Genomic DNA, 18960 nt, shown 5'->3' with positions numbered 1-18960 from the left:
AAAGAAAGCTGTTGATTTATCAACAAAAAATGTAAAGCTTGCAAAAATAAATGCCAATGAATGTTTTATTTCATATAATCAGCTGAAGAAAATCACCTTCATTTTTGTGCCATTGTTTCATCATACTGTGTTGTACTTGTGTTTCATATTTGACCATGTCATCCTGGTTGCAGTTTGTTGTTTCGCTAGATTTAACATTACTGTAGATTATTGTAAGCGATGTAATAAATATATTTAAAAAATACACACTGTTCAGTGAGTTTATTTTGGAAATGTGATTAACAGGCTTTAAAAAAACACTTGTGGTTGGTATTGCATGATCATTTTGGATCAGCATTGTCCATCTAACAGTTCACTTAGTGTAAGCGTGTGGGATTCATGCATCCTAATGGGTTCCTTTATATAGTAGATGCATTCAGTACCTTTTTAAATAATAAACTTTGGATTCTAGTGTGTAGATGTAAAAGGTCCTTCAAGGAAGAATTTTGTTTCTAATGGGTGCTTTAGAGACAGTAAATATACCTGCCATGAATTGGTTATGGGTAAGTTTGTGTGCACACGACGGGATAGGTTTGAAGTATGAAGTGAGGAATCAACATACTGCACCTAAAGCAACGTACCAACTCCCTGCCAGCAAACGAGCTTTAGCAGCACTCCTGTTAAGTCAATTATTAGGAAAGTATGCCTGCAAAAAGCTAAGAGTACTGAAACATACCTGCTGTGTTTTAAATAAGTACCTGGTTTCCTTGATGTATCTTTTTACTCTTTAAAAATATATATCTATTTCTGACTTTTATTTGGTGGGGGGCAGGGGAAGAGAGATGTTACAATTTATGACACTCCATCTCCTGCTGGTCTGCTGCTTCAGATCATATTCAAACATTCTCTTGAAGAGATCTCTGGAGCTGATACAAATGCTAGTTTTGAAGTTCTCTTGGTTATAAGTAACTAGGTCTGCCTAAAAAAGACATGCAGACACGAAAGGAAACAGCACTATAGAAATGAGAAGTAGTAACAAAACAATTGGGGTTTATGTCTCTACTCAGCACCAGTTAAGAATATCAGGAAAGCTTTTAAAATTCACCTCAAATAGATTAAAAATAAAAGTGATGATTGTGCTGTGTTCTTAATAAGATGGAAGAAATAGGAACCTCCTTTGACTGCCTTGTATTTTCATTTCGTTGTTGAGTGGAAAATTTTACCTGTGTATAACTTTAGAAAAGGAAAAAAGAAACCTTCACATTGCACTACTGCACATGTAACTTTTTATGTTAACTACAGTATGGATACAGTAACAATATGTCAACTTCCGATACCATGAATCTGATACATTTAATTTTTTAGGTCCATCAGTCTTTTCTTGAGGATGCCAAAGGTTGAGTGAGCCTAGAGTCTTGAGTTATAGCTCAGCTTTGGAAGTAGCTATTAGGAGCTAACAGAGGTTAGGTTTAAGTTTACTGTTAAATACTATATAAGAAAGTATTTTGATCTTTCAGAATTGCCTTTTTGCACAAATCAGCTGAGTATATAAGCAGTCGATGCTGCAATTTAATGAGAGAATCCTAACAGAACAAAGTGCTTCAGTTTGAAAATTTAGCTCCCGCCTGTCAGCTCCATTTTCTTGCAGACTCTCCCATTTGCCCCTCTATCCCTCCAAGAAGGAAAACAACACAAGCTCCTAAATGACACGCACCCAATTATCCCTTGTCTCATTGGAACTTAGCTCTTCTCCATGCTGTGTAAATCCTGCATTGCATACGTGAAAACCGTGTCATTTCCCCATGTAGGGTCTCTTTTAAATGAAATGTCTTAAAAATACAGTGTGGGATGTAGACCTGTGGACAAGTAGCAAGCTTGCATACATTTTCCAGATGAAGGCAGTTTATAAATAAATCTGGATCTTACATGTCAGTTTAGTGTAGTGTCTGAATTTGAAGAGAAAACAACTGCATCATTTCTCTTTCTGTATGTTGAATTCCATTGCCTTCCATTCAGCACAAAGACTGGGAATTTGATGTTTCTCTGTGAAGTAATTTTTTGCCCACTTTGTACTGTTTACATGAAGACTTTCCTTCCCTCTTAGTGGGCTGGGCCAAAAAATCTAAGCAATTAAGCAAAAAAAAATCAGGAACATTTTTCACTGGACAGTTGAGAGAGAAAGTTTCAGTCTAACCCTTTGCTTCTCTCTAAATTGAATAATAAACTGACTTTGTCTTCTAAAAGTTGCATCAAGATATGTTTATTTTACTGTTTTTAAACCAGCTGTCCCCTGCTTAACCTTTTAAAAGCATTTTGTTTCCTGGAGACACACTATTTTGTTGTATTGACTCACTTATTTCTTTCTTGCCACTATTATATATTACAGGAATTTGGGAGTCTTTCAAAGTCCTTTGAAGCTCATGCCTGCACTGTACTGTTGTTTTTATTTTACCATTAAACATGATGATCTTCAGGCTAAGGAATGGGCTGTGTCAGAAATTCATGACGGCTACCTTGCAAAGATTATTTATAACCGGACTGAATGCTTCAGACAGTGCAGGCTACAAAGAGGTGACTGTGGTTGCTTAACTGTTTTGTTTTGTTTTTAATCCTATTTATCTTTACTGAATTGATCTTTATCCTACACATATTACTGATATGTACAGCTTTTTGTCTTTCCAGGCTTTTTAAATTCTTTAGAGTTCTTAGGAATAAGTGAAATCTTAGGARGCATCATTAAAAGACATTAAAAATGCCCCTGTGCTAGGCCTCCTTTCTGAACTTACAGTTTGTTTACTAATTTTGATCTTGGTTTCATTAATACCATTTCTAAAAGAGCAAAACTCTGCTTGAGTTCCAGCTTAGCTTTACACCTGTGTGTGTTTCTGTTACTCACATTCCATCCAGATGCTTCCTTCACGCTATACAAAGAAATCTATTGTCAGGGGACTTTGTAGACTCCATATGCACTAATAAAGGTTTTGAGAGGTTTGGAAAATGTAATACAGTGTTTGGTTTTCAAATTTCAGGAATCTGAATTGCATTAACAAACTTTCTAGACATACTTGTTAGTTTCCTTTCATAACTGCTGATACTGATAGTCCATAAAAGTTATTCCTGCTATTGAGTTGGAGTATGATTTTAAGATTAATTTAGGACAAAGGTGAGTATGGGGAGAGAGTAATTCAAATAATATTTATTTTACTGCTTTTTTTCACTGAATTTGAGGAATTTCCACTGAGGTACAAACTATTTACAAAACAGTTGCTAAATAAATCTCCTGGTGAGACATAGATGAAACTCTGTAGTGCTAATGTTTCTATTCATATCAATGAGGTGTATGGTGTGTTGGCCATCTGTTGTATAAACCTGAATAGGATCTGAAATCCTTACACCAAAGACCTGATTTTTTATGCCATCACTTTTACGGAGGTGTGCCATAAAAATGACCGTGTGCTGGCAACCTGTGCAACTGGACCCCTTTAAATCTGTGTAAAAGTGATGACATTTCAAGCGCCTCAGCATCTCTTAAAATTAAAACAGCTAATTGCATTAAGGCCTGTGGACTGAAGAGATTATACTCTTGCTTAGAGTTTGTTTTTTCCCCCCTCCAATATCCCTAATGGGGTCTACAGCTGTGAGAGCAACCGTGTGCACAACAGACTGCCTCCCCATGGGCAAGCCAACTGGAGGGAACACCAAGAGCCACAAGGATTATTGGACCTGGAGGGCTTTCAGCTTGTGAGAACAACCAGCTAATTAAAGTCTAAACGAACTGAATGTCCTTCTAGCTTAAGTAAAGATAAATAAATAAATGCCTGTGTGGTGTTCTGGAGGACTGAATAAAAAAGAAAATATTCTATGTCAGATTTGCCTAGTAACATCTCTTTAATTGTAAAAGAAGGTGGTCTGTGCATAGACATTGCAAATATATTCAAATGTGCAGTTTCTAATTTTTTTTAAGTCTGTTATTTTAATAGGAGTTCAGCAAAGGTAATAAAAATTATATGTTTTCTTCATATTTTTCAATTCAGTAGTTTTAAAAATCCCAGTATGTATTTTTATCAACTCTCTCTTTAGCTACTGTGTTTGTGTCATTGACAAGCTATACATCTGCCCACACACTTCTACTCTGCACACAGCTCTTAGTAAAGGTGGTGTATGTTTTGTTTGCAGACCTATGATACACTATAAACTAGTAATGCTTCACTTCAGTACATCTTTAGTTATGAATACCAACTTAGCCTTCTAGTTCTTATTTACTGATGCAAACATGGTGTCAGTAAGAAAACAAATAGGGGCACTTAAAAAAGAACAGATCTCATATTAGTGATTTGTTTCCTTTAAAATTTATATGGGCCGCTTTTTCTTTCAATTTGGTTACTAAACTTGGTCTAAATACATATTTAGGCAACTATACATTAGACAGCTATTTAAGAGTGAGTTTATATTTAAGAGTCATGTATATGGGGTATTAAGACTGTTTGTGTTTAAAGTGAAGCACTGAAGTATTTTGCTRAAATGGGACCTAGAAGGATTCCAGTTTGGGAAGGACTGAGCAGTCACAGATCTCATCAAAACCAGCGCTGAGGATCCTTGAGAAATCAGGTTCCCAAATAGGAATTTGAGTCTCTCTAGATACCCATTTTGAGAAAATTTAGCCACCAAGTTAAGTCTCAATTTTAACATGCCTCCCGTTCTCGCAGACCGGAACAATGAGTGCAGGACTCTGTGAAGAGATCCTCAAATCGCTAAAGAAAGCTGCAGTGGTGTGTAGTCAGCAGTGCTTGACCTAGCATCTGCTGAAGAGTGTAATCTCAGCATTTAAAATACAAAACTGAATAGGGTAATTGTTTGGTAATCTCCTGAAAATCCAGTGCTTCCACTGACCTTTTTTGTGTTGTACCCTTTAAAYGATGTAAAGACTAATTCCTGGTTGTATATGTGTCAAATATTAAACATATTTAAATTGTAATTCCTTTAAGAAAATGCTGTATCATGGGAAAAGAAATAACAAATTGGATTCCTAAAAAAAAAAAAAAAGAAGCAGACACAGCCGAATGAGTAGAAAAAGCATGTTTTTCCACTTATTCTAGAAGCAGGASTGTAAAGGAAATCTATCATTATAAGCTATATAAAAAGAGTGGCTTAGAGAGTGACTTCTCCAGCTCTGAGAATTCATAGCATTTTCCTCTTACCTTGATCCTCATCTGCACATTTGCTTGAAAATTAAGGTAAGTTTTTACTGAGATATCTAGCAGAGTTTAAACAGGAATGACACCATAAACGTCCTAATCAAGAAACAAGGGCAGTAATGTCTTAGCAAGCTGCATAAAATTAGTCAGTGCTCATTTCTGTCATCGAGAGGCAGCAAATATGGTCCAAAAACTGATGAATGCAATTTTTAATTCTGGCCAAAGCTAAGAAGGAATGCTTGGGTGGATGCAAAGAGTGAGCTGGTGATGATTAAAAGAAAAAGCAGACAAAGAATCTCTTGGTAGACAGGGCATGTGCAAGCTCTCAAGGTTATTAAATGAAAAACTGGGCCAACTTCAGCCTTGGTCTAAATCATCTGACCTTAATCTGTCATGGGAGAAATTAAAACTTAGCCTGTTCAAATGAACTCAGCATACTGGTCAGCTTCTAACTCTGCTAATTGCATCCTCCCTATCTCCATACTCTGCAAAAAATTTGACCGCTACATTGTTATTCTTGTTCCAGTTAACTTCTGCATTCCACGAGTGGTAGATGAAATAGTTTCCAAAAAAACTGTGTATTAAATGTATAAAGTGGATTGACACCCTGATTGTCGGCATCTAGATACCTTGCAATCAATCACAGGCCAGGATCTGATCTCTAATGTTAGTTACATGCAGTACAGCTTATAATTTATATAACACATAGATTCAAGGGGGTAACTGAATGCTGCAGTGCTTTGTAACCTTTCGGTGTGAAAACTATGTGAACCCAAGAGAGGTCTTGTTTTAATTTTGGAAATGCTCTGAATACTTCTAACTCATGTTGCAACATGAGCACCTGAGGAAATGCTCATTTTTACTGTAGTATTAAAGGACCACTGTTATGTTTGTAGTTTCTTTCAGTTTCTGTTGAAGATGGAAGAATCATGAAGATATGTTCATATAATCATAATACAGCACAGAATAAAAGTTTGGGGTGAAATCCAGTCCATCTCATGTGTTAGTATAATTTCACCCATTGAGATGCCTAATGAAGCAGTCTTCCTAAAGTACATGTCTAAGTTTCATATGCAAGTGATAGACAGAGATAGGTGCTTTGGAAGGCTTCCCTGCTGATACCATGCCTGCTATATTTTTGGCATCCAAGTTAGGTGGCCAGGGTCTCCTTCTGGAGGCTATGAAGGTATTTTCTTCTCTCTTAGACACTCAGTTTACAAGATTTAAAACTGAGGTATAGGCTCTTGCCTCAAGTGGGCTGTATCCAATCACTTCCTTTTCTAAAAAAGCAAACATTATTCACGCTGCATTTTATTCTCTCCATACATTATCATAATGAATTTGCTCTTCTAAAGCATAACTGGGGAGGTTTTCACTGGAGGGGAATATGCGAAAGCAACAAATTCAGCCCATAGCAAAACCAACTTCAGTCAGATTCTTAGCTTTTAGTGTCTGTTACATTACTGATGCCCCTGAGAAAACAGTTTCCTGCCAGTAGAGGGCATGCAGCTCCTCAGTTTTCCCTGCCAAAATGTGTGTGGAATAGGGAGAAACTACTTTTCCTAGTGGAGTCTACATAAATATGTAGCTGCATATAATGAATTGGGGGTCTCTACAGTTTAATTGGGTACCAGAAGTATAACTTTAGTGGAAAAATTGGACTCTTCCCAAACATCTTGCATGTCCCTCCCCAAAAGAAAATTGAATACTTTATGCGGAGATCATTGAAGCCCCTCTGGGACGTCTGTCCAGTAAGAACATGCTGTGGCTACTTGTGCTCTTTAACAATCATCTGTTTTCATTTGTGTCTCTCCATTTCCAGAGCTCCCAACACAGTGGCTCCTCTACCTCATTAGCATCCACCAAAGTTTGCAGCTCTATGGACGAAAATGATGGACCTGCAGAAGGTAACATTGGAAGGCTGACATTTCAAAGCAGTCAGTGTAGTGATAACAGCAGCTGTGTAGGAAATGAGTCATTCTTCCTGCCGGAGAAGGTGGGAGCGCAGCAGGCAGGATGACTCTCTGTTAGAAGGCTCGTCAGTGTGAGTGAACCAGTTCAAGTTCACTCCAGATCGGATTTGATCTGTACCTGGGACATCCCTATTCAGAAATGTTTTTGTTGCAGCATACTCTGGATATTAGTTGTATGGGTGACACAGTGCTGACTGGATTATTTCACTAATTTTTTGTCTCATTCTACATGGTAGTAGAGAACATAGTGCTGTCCTGAGTCCTTACTCAGAAATGACTAGTCTCACCACATACATACTCAGGCTTCCAACAAGTTGGCTAAAGGATAGTGTCTACTGTAATACTGCCTGTTCACATGCACGTATACGTAAGCGTGTATGTTCTTGTCTGACAGTAACTCTTCATGCACCTATGAATTCAAGCAAACCCCAGCTTCCATATGTCATAACATTCACTTTCAATACTAAGCTGGAACAAAGRACAGATACAGATATAGTTCAAAAGTGTTGTCTTGAAAAGAGTAAATTTGAGTCATGTCTTTGAGAGGCATTTTTTTTATGTTAAAATATTTATATAGTTTCTATCAGCTGAAGTTTACAGTCAGCTTTTAGAGGCATGTTAGGTATTTGTAATACTCTATTTCAAATACATTTAAAAAATAGCAGGTGAATGAGCACTAAAACACATGAAACTGCAAACTTTTCTTATGCTTAGACACTGTGTAATGCAATTTTACCTTAACATCTGGTGCCCAGGTTGCATGCGAGGTAGTATTATTGAGAGCATTTGTTTAAAAACTAAATATTTAATATTGGGGGGAGGGGGAGAACTAGCACTTAGCACATGAGGAGTTTTATGGATGTCTCAGTTTACAGGATGTAATAAAGTAAGTGCTTGAGTGTTGGACTTCTTTGCTACATATATTTAATCAGGCTGTGTCAACGAGTTCCAACCCTTTTTGGAGACTGGTCTGTGCTTGTGCAGATCGCAGAGGCCTTTTCATAATTAAAAAAATACAATTTTGGTTTTGTCCTGGGGGCATATTGCAACGGGAATGGTAAACTATGTAATACTCAAATGGTGGTATGTTTGAGCCCCCAGAACTCTTATTTTTCATTATTGTATCTGCATGAAACCTGTTGAGTATATACAATGTCAGCAGCAAGGTTTCATTGTACAGTAAGTGAAATACTGACTCCGAATGGTTTCCAGGCTCCTAAACCATAGACTTAAAATGCATGTTATGTGCAACATCTGTGTTTCCTTCACTAACAATAAAAATGTACTAATGATTCTTTCAGAAGTGTTGGAGGAAGGCTTCCAAGTTCCAGCATCAATAGCAGAGCGATATAAAGTTGGAAGGACTATAGGAGATGGAAATTTTGCTATTGTGAAGGAGTGTATAGAAAGGTGAGAAGGATAATTTGCTTATTACTGTAAAAGCAGTCACTAATGTCATGGTTTTCTAGATCATGTCTTTATTTGTAGAATACAGAACATGTGGAATAAGGTAATGTCTCAATGCGAGATGGAAAAATTAGACTAATACTCTCTCCTGTGAAAAAGGATTGAATCCAAGGGACAATCTATGAATTTAATTCTTTGTGGGTTTGATATGTTCTTCTGCTGTGTTAAGCATGGTTTTACCAGTTCTTTGTGTTAAATCTTTCCTGTTGCACTGACATAACATCTTTCCTTACAGTGTATTCTTGCAACATGCTCTTTGTTCTAGGCAGGTGAGACATTTTACATCTAAGAGCATTCTGTAAAGATGACAGGAAGTTTCATGTGTAGTGTAGTAGTGGTGGTGGAAAGCACCAAAAGGTAGCTTTAGATCCATCTATTCTACCATCTAATGTGGGGCAGTAACTTCTTCTGTGTTTGTCTTTAACAAATTGTGTGTCTATCTCCCACTTGCTTGCTTTATACCAATATATGAGCCCTACCTAACTTTAGGACTCTGCAGTGTAGGCATCAAAATCTAACCTCTTCGGGTGCCTGTGAAGAGTGGAGAAGCAGTCACCCTTGAAGACAATCTATCAAACTGATTTTAGACATCCAGAGAGGATGGGACCAGACTCTTTTCAGTGGTGCCAAGCGACAGGACGCGAGGCAACGGGCACAAACTGAAACACAGACAATTCCATCTGAACATGAGGAAATACTTTTTCACTGTGAGGGTGACAGAGCACTGGAACAGGTTGCCCAGAGAGGTGGTGGAGTCTCCTTCTCTGGAGATATTCAAAACGCGCCTGGATGCGATCCTGTGCAACGTGCTCTAGGTGACCCTTCTTGAGCAGGGGGGTTGGACTAGATGATCTGCAGAGGTCCCTTCCAACCTCAGCGATTCTGTGATTCTGTGATTCTGTGATCATGTCCAGGCGGGTTTTGAATATCTCCAGAGAAGGATGCTCCACAACCTCTCTGGGCAACCTGTTCCAGTGCTCTGTCACCCTCACAGTGGAGAAGTTTTTCCTCATGTTCAGATGGAACTTTCTGTGTTTCAGTTTGTGCCCGTTGCCTCGCGTCCTGTCGCTCGGCACCACTGAAAAGAGTCTGGCTCCATCCTCTTGACACCCTCCCTTTAAATATTTGTATACATTRATAAGATCCCCTCTCAGCCTTCTCTTCTCCAGGCGGAACAGGCCCAGCTCTCTCAGCCTTTCCTCATAAGAGAGATGCTCCAGTCCCCTAATCATCTTCATAGCCCTTCCCTAGACTCTCTCCAGTAGTGCCATGTTTCTCTTGTACTGGGGAGCCCGGAACTGGACGCAGTACTCCAGATGTAGCTTCACCAGGGCTGAATAGAGGGGGAGGATCACCTCCCTCGACCTGCTGGCAACACTCTTCCTCATGCACCCCAGGATACCATTGGCCTTCTTGGCCACAAGGGCACATTGCTGCCTCATGCTTAACTTGGTGTCCAGCAGCACTCCCAGGTCCTTCTCCGCAGAGCTGCTTTCCAGCAGGTCAGTCCCCAACCTGTCCTGGTGCATGGGGTTATTCCTCCCCAGGTGCAGGACCCTGCACTTGCCTTTGTTGAACTTCATGAGGTTCCTCTCCGCCCACCTCTCCAGCCTGTCCAGGTCTCTCTGAATGGCAGCACAGCCCTCTGGYGTATCGGCCACTCCTCCCAGTTTTGTATCATCAGCAAACTTGCTGAGGGTGCACTCTGTCCCTTCATCCAGGTCATTGATGAAGAAGCTGAACAAGACTGGACCCAGTACTGACCCCTGGGGGACACCRCTAGCTACAGGCCTCCAACTAGACTCTGTGCCACTGATCACAACTCTCTGAGCTCTGCCATTCAGCCAGTTCTCAATCCACCTCACTGTCCACTCATCTAGCCCACACTTCCTGAGCTTCCCTATGAGGATGTTATGGGAGACAGTGTCAAAAGCCTTGCTGAAGTCAAGGGAGACAACATCCACTGCTCTCCCCTCATCTACCCAGCCAGTCATTCCATCATAGGAGGCTATCAGACTGGTTAGGCATGATTTCCCCTTGGTGAAGCCATGCTGACTACTCCTGATCACCTTCTTGTCCTCCACATGCTTGGAGATGGCCTCCAGCATGAGCTGCTCCATCACCTTTCCAGGGATGGAAGTGAGGCTGACTGCCCTGTAGTTCCCTGGCTCCTCCTTCCTGCCCTTTTTGAAGACTGGGGTGACATTGGCTTTCTTCCAGTCTTCAGGCACCTCTCCTGTCCTCCATGACCTTTTCAAAGATGATGGAGAGTGGCCTAGCAATAACATCCAATACTTCCAAATTCTGACATTTCCTCACTAGCTCATGTTTCCCAGTGTTTTGGAGTACATGGAGTCTCCCATGGCCAACAAAAAACATCAATTTCCTTTCTTGTGACAGAAAGGAAGCATTCCTAGGGCAACCAAAGAGCTTGAATGAGACTTCTATTGAAAAGGAATATATTTTATCCAAGTTTGAACCCCAAGTATCTTAATTTCTAATATTCCTTCTCCTCCTCCTCCTACYTCGCCCTTCCGTTCCCCCCAAAAGTGCTGGTACATCTGCCTGTCACCTCATTGAGCAGGAGCTGTACCCCCCAAACACTGGCACCTGGAAGGGGCACCTGTGTGGAGTGTGGTGCGTTTCTGGGAACTGTAGCATTAAACCCTCTAGTCAGGAAGCAGAAATATGAGAAGTTTTTAATTTTTCTTTGCTTAAGTCCTAAGCAGTCTTGTTGTATTTTTTTCTGAGTTGTAAACATCATAATCCAATGCGATTTCTTTACACAATCTTTTAACTGATATATTAATACAGACTGTCTTTAATCCCTGCTGACCTAGGAATTTTTCTTTTCTTTTTACCAAAATCCCCATCGGTTCTTAAATTAATACCTAGTGGTATATCATTGCCAGAAGACATCTCCATGCTTAAATACGGCTATGAAAATGCCCAGTCATTTTGCTAATGCAGTGTTTTCAGTGTGTGACTCACTTTACATCTCCCACTTGACAAGCTGTGGATGCTTTTAGGCCGTAGGTAGCACATTCACATAGCATTCTCTATGGAACTTATTATATATCAGTTTAATAGATAAAGCTACTACATATCAATTTAACTGTTATGCTAAAGAAAGAATGAAAAAAATTACCCTATATGCTATACCCTATATTGGGGGGGTCATTTTTTTCCTTTGTTTTCAACCAATCCTGCCTAAGGGCATCGTAGTAACTTTTGTAAACTTTTTTAGATATTAATTACAAAAGGAAAACATTTTGATAAGAGCTTTCTCTTATATTGCCCGTCCTCCATTTCACCTTATAATGAAACTAGAGCTTGTGAATGGAGTTTCTTGGTTTATCCTTGCAGCCATGTGTTGCTTATATAACTTGATTAAGAAATGTAAGTTAATATCTTGAATTTGTCTACAAGCTGAGTTTTCTATGTTAGTATTCTATAATAAATACCTATATTTGTAGTACTGATAGATATTATATGGTTTCCAAAGAAAACATCTAAAGAGAGAAGTGTTCTCATCCTGAACTAATTCTCTGTTATTTCTTCCTATCTCTAGAACCTTTCTTATTCTGTCCCATAAATATCATATTTAACTGCTAGATTTCATATACTTGTTGAATACATAAAACATTATTCCAAGGACTGACTTTTAGCTTAGGATTTGTGAGTGTAKATGTGCAAACTTCTAAATAAAAAATAAGTATTTTCCATGGCTCATAGCTTTTGCTTGATAGGAAACAAAACTTAATTTTTGAGAAGATTGAAATCTCTAATACTATATTATGTTTTTAGACAAAACTGCAGAAGAAATAACAAATGCCACTTTAAAATGAAAATAATCAAATGATGTCATTTATGAAACATTGGAATGTCTTTGTTTTTCCAAAACATATTTAATGTTTTTTTCTCAGGCACAAGTATTCAATAAATTTGGCTGAAAATCACAAACGATTTCAGTCAAATACAAGCTTCATTTCTTGACAAAACAAATACTTGAACAGAATTCTTGCCCAGACCTAGTCATTAATACTGTGCTCAAATGACAAATATGAACTGGACTGAGAAAAATATTTGATGTGATTGAACATATAATTTTTTTTCCTCTTTCCTCAGATCAACTGGTAGAGAATATGCTCTGAAAATAATCAAAAAAAGTAAATGTAGAGGAAAAGTAAGTACAAAAAATTCAAATAAGAGCAAAACATTTATTTTTCAATAAATATTTGAAAGACAAGATCAGTTTGGGAATCTGTTGGTGTTTATCTCCTTCCTGGCAAGTGTCAGAATCTTTTCAGCTGAAGCCTTTGTCTGCCCTCATAAGACCCTCAGAGTATCAATTTAGATACTTTCTAAATTACTTTAGATGCCTTTCAAGATGCATGTATTGTTTCTCCATTTGGTTAGTAGTGTGCGGGTGCACTTGCTCCTCTTTCTCTTTACCCTTGTAATTATGTCCTTTAGCTTTCATAATCCCAGATGCTATAGAAAACAGCAATGTAATACTAGATAATTCTAGCAACACCAATCAGTTTATCTAATCAGTATCACGAGGTTAATCAAATTGTTATCAGTTTTATACTAATGGAATTTCTTTTAGCTTTTAAAATTTTAAAAGGTTCTTTGAGAAGATGCAGTTGTATTTTTAAATGCTTTGGAAAGATTTTGCATTGGAGAAAAAAATGAAAAACCTTCCATGATTTACTCTTCTCTGCATCAGAAGCATGTCTCTTTTCCTACATTTCTTTTTCAGTGTTCTATTCTCTGTTCTTTTTTCAGTTATCACACTGATGTTGTCTCTAGACATGTTCCTTCCGTATTGCTGGAGGCAACGTCTGTAACCTTTTTAAAAAATCCTGATGAATCCATACAAGTCCCAGTTCTCTCTGCCTTTTCCACTGCACAATGGAGGTGTGAGTTTTTCCCACCAATCCATAGTCATTAAAGATTTCTCTTGTGTGACAGGAACACATGATCCAGAATGAAGTATCTATTTTAAGACGAGTCAAACATCCCAATATTGTTCTTCTGATTGAGGAGATGGACATGCCAACTGAATTGTACCTGGTCATGGAACTTGTAAAGGTAGGTATTTTGGAGATAAGCTGCTAATTAAGAATTTTCAAACATGTTCAGAAATTTCATTGATCCTAAAGCTTACTAAAATCATAGAATCATAAAATACTTTAGATTGGAAGGGATCTCTGAAGGTCTCCTTGTCCAGTTCCCTGCTGAAAGATGTGGAACTCACAGCCAAATAGTCTTCTAGCTTTCAAACATTTCAAATATTCATCTAACTTTTTGTAAGCCACATTCAGAAGTGCTCTGTGGACAGTACTTTGGAGACCACAAATTTTATTTGCACCAAAAAAATTTCTGATTAAAAAAGTTTTACCTCCCAAAATGCTTCTGCCTTCAGATGCGTTGAAAGCACATCCAATCTGAATAGTTGTAAATACTGGTCTTCAAAATTCAATATTCTTTGATAACAAATACATTTTAATTAAATTTTATTAGTTTATGTTAAATTAAAACCATATTAACTGTCTTCTTTCCCCACTGATTTATACTGACCCCTTGTCAGGTTTCCATTCTTGATATAATCTAAATTTAATCTGGAGGAGGAGGAGGAGGAGAGGAAAAGAGAAAAATCTGCTATTTAAAGCCTGGTTATATTCTGAAAAGTAAAATTATATATAAAGTATTTTGTATTTGGGGTCCTATTTATTTCTTTATAGTAACTTACAGATCTTATGAATTAATTTCCCTCCTTGATGGAGCAACAAATTCAAACTGGATTATGAAACTCAGACCAGGTTGTCTCTTGCCCCCATTCTGTCAAAAATACACAAGTATGTCACTGTGCATAACAGATGGTAAAAATACATTTGAGAAATTATCCAAAAATTGAGTAAATTATCCAAATTAGAACAGAAAACCACTACAGAAATTTTGTCCTCCATAATTATTTTAACAGAATACACCTGTTTTTTCACATTTACTTGTGGCATTAGTGATTCTTCTTCCTTCTTCAGCTATTGTGGAGGTAGGAAATCTTTCCAGCAGCCACCTTCATTCTCATATCCTGATCAGCAAACTCTCCCTGGGTAGCCTTTCAGGCCTACRCCTGAGAAATCCATTGATTTAAATGTTTAAGGACAAATTTTGCAATATGGAAGCTCAAGCTGTGCAGTCGCATTTGTGCGCAGGCATGTTGTATGTGCACACCCAACACCTGTGAGTAAATCAGGCTCTCTAAACCCTGAAACCCAGATCAGTTCCACCTATCTTAAATCAAAGCATGGTCTCTCCTTCAGTAGGCATCCTCTGTGAACTGTGGTGAGAAAAAGGGACCACCAGAGATGGTGAGAGAAAGAGGTTTTAACAGGCAGAATTGCTCTCTGCAGTGTTTCGCACTGGTTGCAGATGGAGATTAGGGAATGCTCTTACTTTAGGGACCTTGTTGAGCTATCAGATGTTAGATAGGATGATTCCAGGTCACAATGTTTCTTAAAGAGCTTCTCAAGTTTGAGGAGAGTAGGAGGACAAGGAGAATTAAAGGTGCTGTGTTCAGTCCATGAGCCCTGTGCTCTCTGGCGGCAGTGGTGACACAACCCATGTTCCCAGCACGGAGCTGTCCTTCCCTGCTCTCTGCGAAGCTGCTGTGCTGTACAGGTGAGAGAGACTGTCAAGTGGGGCCCGTGGGTGGGTGGCCACAGATTCCCCCTGTCCCCATGGCAAGCGAGACAGCCTCGTTATCCTTGAGAGGCTCAGGCTATGCTCCGCAGCTCAGGAAACGGCAACAGAGGTTGAGCCTGCCTAATGCCCCACTTGGCTTGAGTTGTACTATGGAGTTTATGCTCCAGCTAACCCTGCTGTCTACTGCTGCTGAGCTCTGGGAAAACACACTGGGGTCTCCTTGTATGTTGGTGGCAAAGAGCACACAGGTTAATTGGCAGCCCTCGTTTATCTCAGTGCAGTCTCAGCATGCGAAGTTAAATCCTAAGAAAAAAGCAAAGTAATGGCACTCCTCCACTCTGAGTCCCTCTCTGTAGCTGGCCCTGGAGGAACTGTCCCACCTTCGTCATAGTCACAGCCCTCTCTGGCACCTGGGTGTGCAGTGTGAATTGGCACAGCATTAGATCAAGTACCATAAGCTGTTTAACCCCATTTTAATCATAACTCCTGCCATGTTATATGACATGAGCTCACTCTGAAATCCATGCTACTGTAGGTTTTTTTCAGTATCCAGGGTAACTTGTTTAAAGGTATATCAAGTACTTTTGCATTGTGTTGCAGTCTGTAATGAAGCCACAGCTTCAGCTTGTATTGACAAATCCTTCATCTTGGTCCCATGAGGTGTGCTAAGAAGTAAAAACTGTCTTGTCTAACATGCCAGGACTTAAGCATATAGTTGGTTGTATGGGTGCAACCTACTGTGCTATTTATGCTTGAAAAGGATAGTTTCTGATAGATTTTTAATCAAAGTCCTACTCAGCTAAATAAGAGAGGAGAAGACCAAAAACTCTTACGAAATAACTAGCCTAATATATAAAGAAAACCATCCATTTTAGTCACTTTCTGGAAAAAACTGTTTTCTCCCACTCTTTCTCCTTCACTCTTCAGAATCACTGCAAATACTCAGATATTTATGGCTTCAGTTATGCTTCTCAAGACATCTGTGTAGTTAAGATATCGTAGAAAGCATTTATTTAATAATTTTTTTAGTTTTATATGGAATAATAGAAGAAATTTAGAAGAAATATCCTAATCTTGGGAAGTTAACTTTGTTTTTCTGAAACAAACATCTATATTATTTGGAAAAAAAAAAGTTGTTATACTCCATGGGCACCAAGGAAGGTAGTTCTGGAAAGACATTAATTGTTAATTCACCAGTTGCTGACTGCTACCATTTCACAGCATGCACTGTTAGAATTGATTAGCCATCTGTTATCGACTGACTTCTGAAGACCTGAGTTTAAATCAAACTTACAGATAGGAAAGAAATTCAAGGAGAAAAGGCTTGATGCTGCAGAGCACAGTTTCAGTTAATACCACCCTGCATTAATTCACAGTAACATGTTTGACATAAGTGACTGCTGCAAATACTGCCCTCACCTCATGGCAGATAGGCCATTCATTGCTTTGTAAAGTGTAAGAAAAAGCACTTCATAAATACAAATATAAACACACTGCAAGTGGTGCTTGTAAAAGGAAGCAAGGACCTGGTCTCTGGCAAGTTGCCTTTTTACACAGCGAAACAAAATTGTTATTCAAACCTAACAGGGGTTTGGCCGATTTAACAAGCAAGATTTATTACACAGTTTCCTTTACTGCTCTAGGATATGATTTCACTTTTGCAGAAGAAAAGAGAGATTATATCATTTACATAACAAGGTAATAAATAAATAATTGGTTACTGTACCAAGTATACTTCCTCATGTGCACAGATGATAAAAACTGCATTCAGATGTTGCTGGTCTGATTTCACTCCAGAACAGGGGATTTAAGACTCAAATGTCAACCTAAACTCACCCCTTGTGCCTAAATAAATAATAGTGACCTGCTGTGTGAATCAGCTAAGCAGATTCTTGTAGATTAAAGCGCTCTTTAGGGAAAGGAAAGTCTGAAAACAATTCTGCCTGATATAGTTGTCAGCTATATTAAATCTTTCCAGGGTATCACCTTTCTTTTAACTGCAGAGAATCCTATAGTCTAAGTATATGCTCTTTTTTCTTACCAGACTATCTGGTAAGAAACTTTACTGGATAWAGCAGACTACTTAATGGGAGAAAATGATTCTGCTTCAGACTGACTTGACTTTCTGTTAATGTACTCTGAATCCTTTATCTTTTCCTGAGTTTAGATTTCCTTTGCACATGAATATTTGTTCTCTTTCTTCTGRCTTTAGGCTGTATTTTTTTCTACTCTTTTTGGTTTTAAGATTCATCAGCTTGCTTTCTTTACCATTACATCTCACCTCAGATTGTTTTCTTTTTTTTTTTTTGAGGCAGATCCTTTGCCAATGTTATTGACACTTCCGTTGAGCATCTGGAACATATTAGATAAGACCAAAAATCTGTCTAATCCACTACCTCATGTTAAAAAGCAGCTGGTACAGGGGCTTCAGAGGAGGGAGCTTGAGGAAGATAATTTATCCCACGTATTTTGCCACATGCTGATATCTAATACTTAGGGATCAGTTAATGCCACGAAGTACACAGTATTATACCTCTTTCCAAATATTTGGCCTTTCCCTCTAATACTCTCTCTGGTTTAGCTTGGCCTTTTCTTCCTCCTTTTCCTTGACACTGTGCACCTTGAGGTATCTTGATCAGTCACCGGCCAGAGCAGAAAGTTTTAATGTGGTCCAGATTTGACAGTGGTGTCTGCAAGCAGCTTCCAAAGCTGGACTTTTGCACCAACAGTGGGAATAAACCTGCACTGGCAAACTTCAGCTGCATCTTGCCAATGCTCTTTTTTTTTTATATGGCTTTTAATTTTTTTAACAAGTAATGTCTGTTTCTTCAGGTTTGAGCCGTTAGTGGTCATCTTTTCCTACCTTTTTCTCTGTAGCCATGATTCCTGGAAAAAAGTCTTTTTTGTTTCTCTCCTCTCCTTCTTTCTCTTAGTGAAAACTGTGTCTCATTTACTCGGAAGCTGAGCCTTAAAACCCCCCACCAAATATCCTGAGACTGTTGATAAAATCATAAGAGTTGTCAAAGCTGGGATTCCTCTGTTGCCTTCAGAAAATACCTAATTTTCCTTTTAAATRCATCACTCCTGTGATGTATATTTTCTCCTGTTGCTGTGACTGCAACAGTTTGTTTTTGTAGAATTGTCCTTTTCTTCTTTTTTCATTGTTCTATGTTTCCTTTAAGGTACTGCTTTGGTTTTGGCCTAAAGCCCAATACCTCCGAGTAGTATTTCTCAAAAGATGGGKTTTTTTTCCCTCTGTTCTGTCAGCTTCCTCCTTAATCTCGTCTTTAAACTATTTTTTCTGTTGTTCTCCAAATACTTAAATGTTCTTCCTCTCCCCACTTGCCTGCTCAGCTCGGGCACTATAGTCCAAATGTGATGGCTGCGTTGGATCCTGGCAAACAAGATCATTTCAATTTAGAGGGCTTCCACTTAATTTTCCTTCTTCCTTCCTTCCTTCCTTTTCCTTCCTTCCTTCCTTTTCCTTCCTTCCTTCCTTTTCCTTCCTTCCTTCCTTTTCCTTCCTTCCTTTTCCTTCCTTCCTTTTCCTTCCTTCCTTTTCCTTCCTTCCTTTTCCTTCCTTCCTTTTCCTTCCTTCCTTTTCCTTCCTTTTCCTTCCTTCCTTTTCCTTCCTT

General features: G+C 38.7%; 1 protein-coding gene across 2 annotated transcripts in view; it reads left to right on the top strand.

The window, feature by feature from the left end:
• Window positions 1-18960, top strand: part of DCLK1 (doublecortin like kinase 1) — a 245684-nt gene that overhangs the window by 191341 nt on the left and 35383 nt on the right. For both annotated transcript variants that reach the window (XM_026076067.1, XM_026076068.1), the window contains 4 exons: window positions 6997-7081; window positions 8449-8557; window positions 12743-12800; window positions 13592-13711. In XM_026076067.1, coding sequence (XP_025931852.1) covers window positions 6997-7081; window positions 8449-8557; window positions 12743-12800; window positions 13592-13711 — 372 coding nt within the window. The remainder of the gene's footprint in view (window positions 1-6996; window positions 7082-8448; window positions 8558-12742; window positions 12801-13591; window positions 13712-18960) is intronic.

The sequence above is a fragment of the Apteryx rowi genome, unplaced genomic scaffold (assembly GCF_003343035.1).
Source record: "Apteryx rowi isolate R43461 unplaced genomic scaffold, aptRow1 scaffold_425, whole genome shotgun sequence".
Classification (NCBI taxonomy): Eukaryota; Metazoa; Chordata; class Aves; order Apterygiformes; family Apterygidae; genus Apteryx; species Apteryx rowi.
The sequence above is the reverse complement of the archived record's forward strand: the minus strand, read 5'-3'. Positions and strand labels throughout refer to the sequence as shown.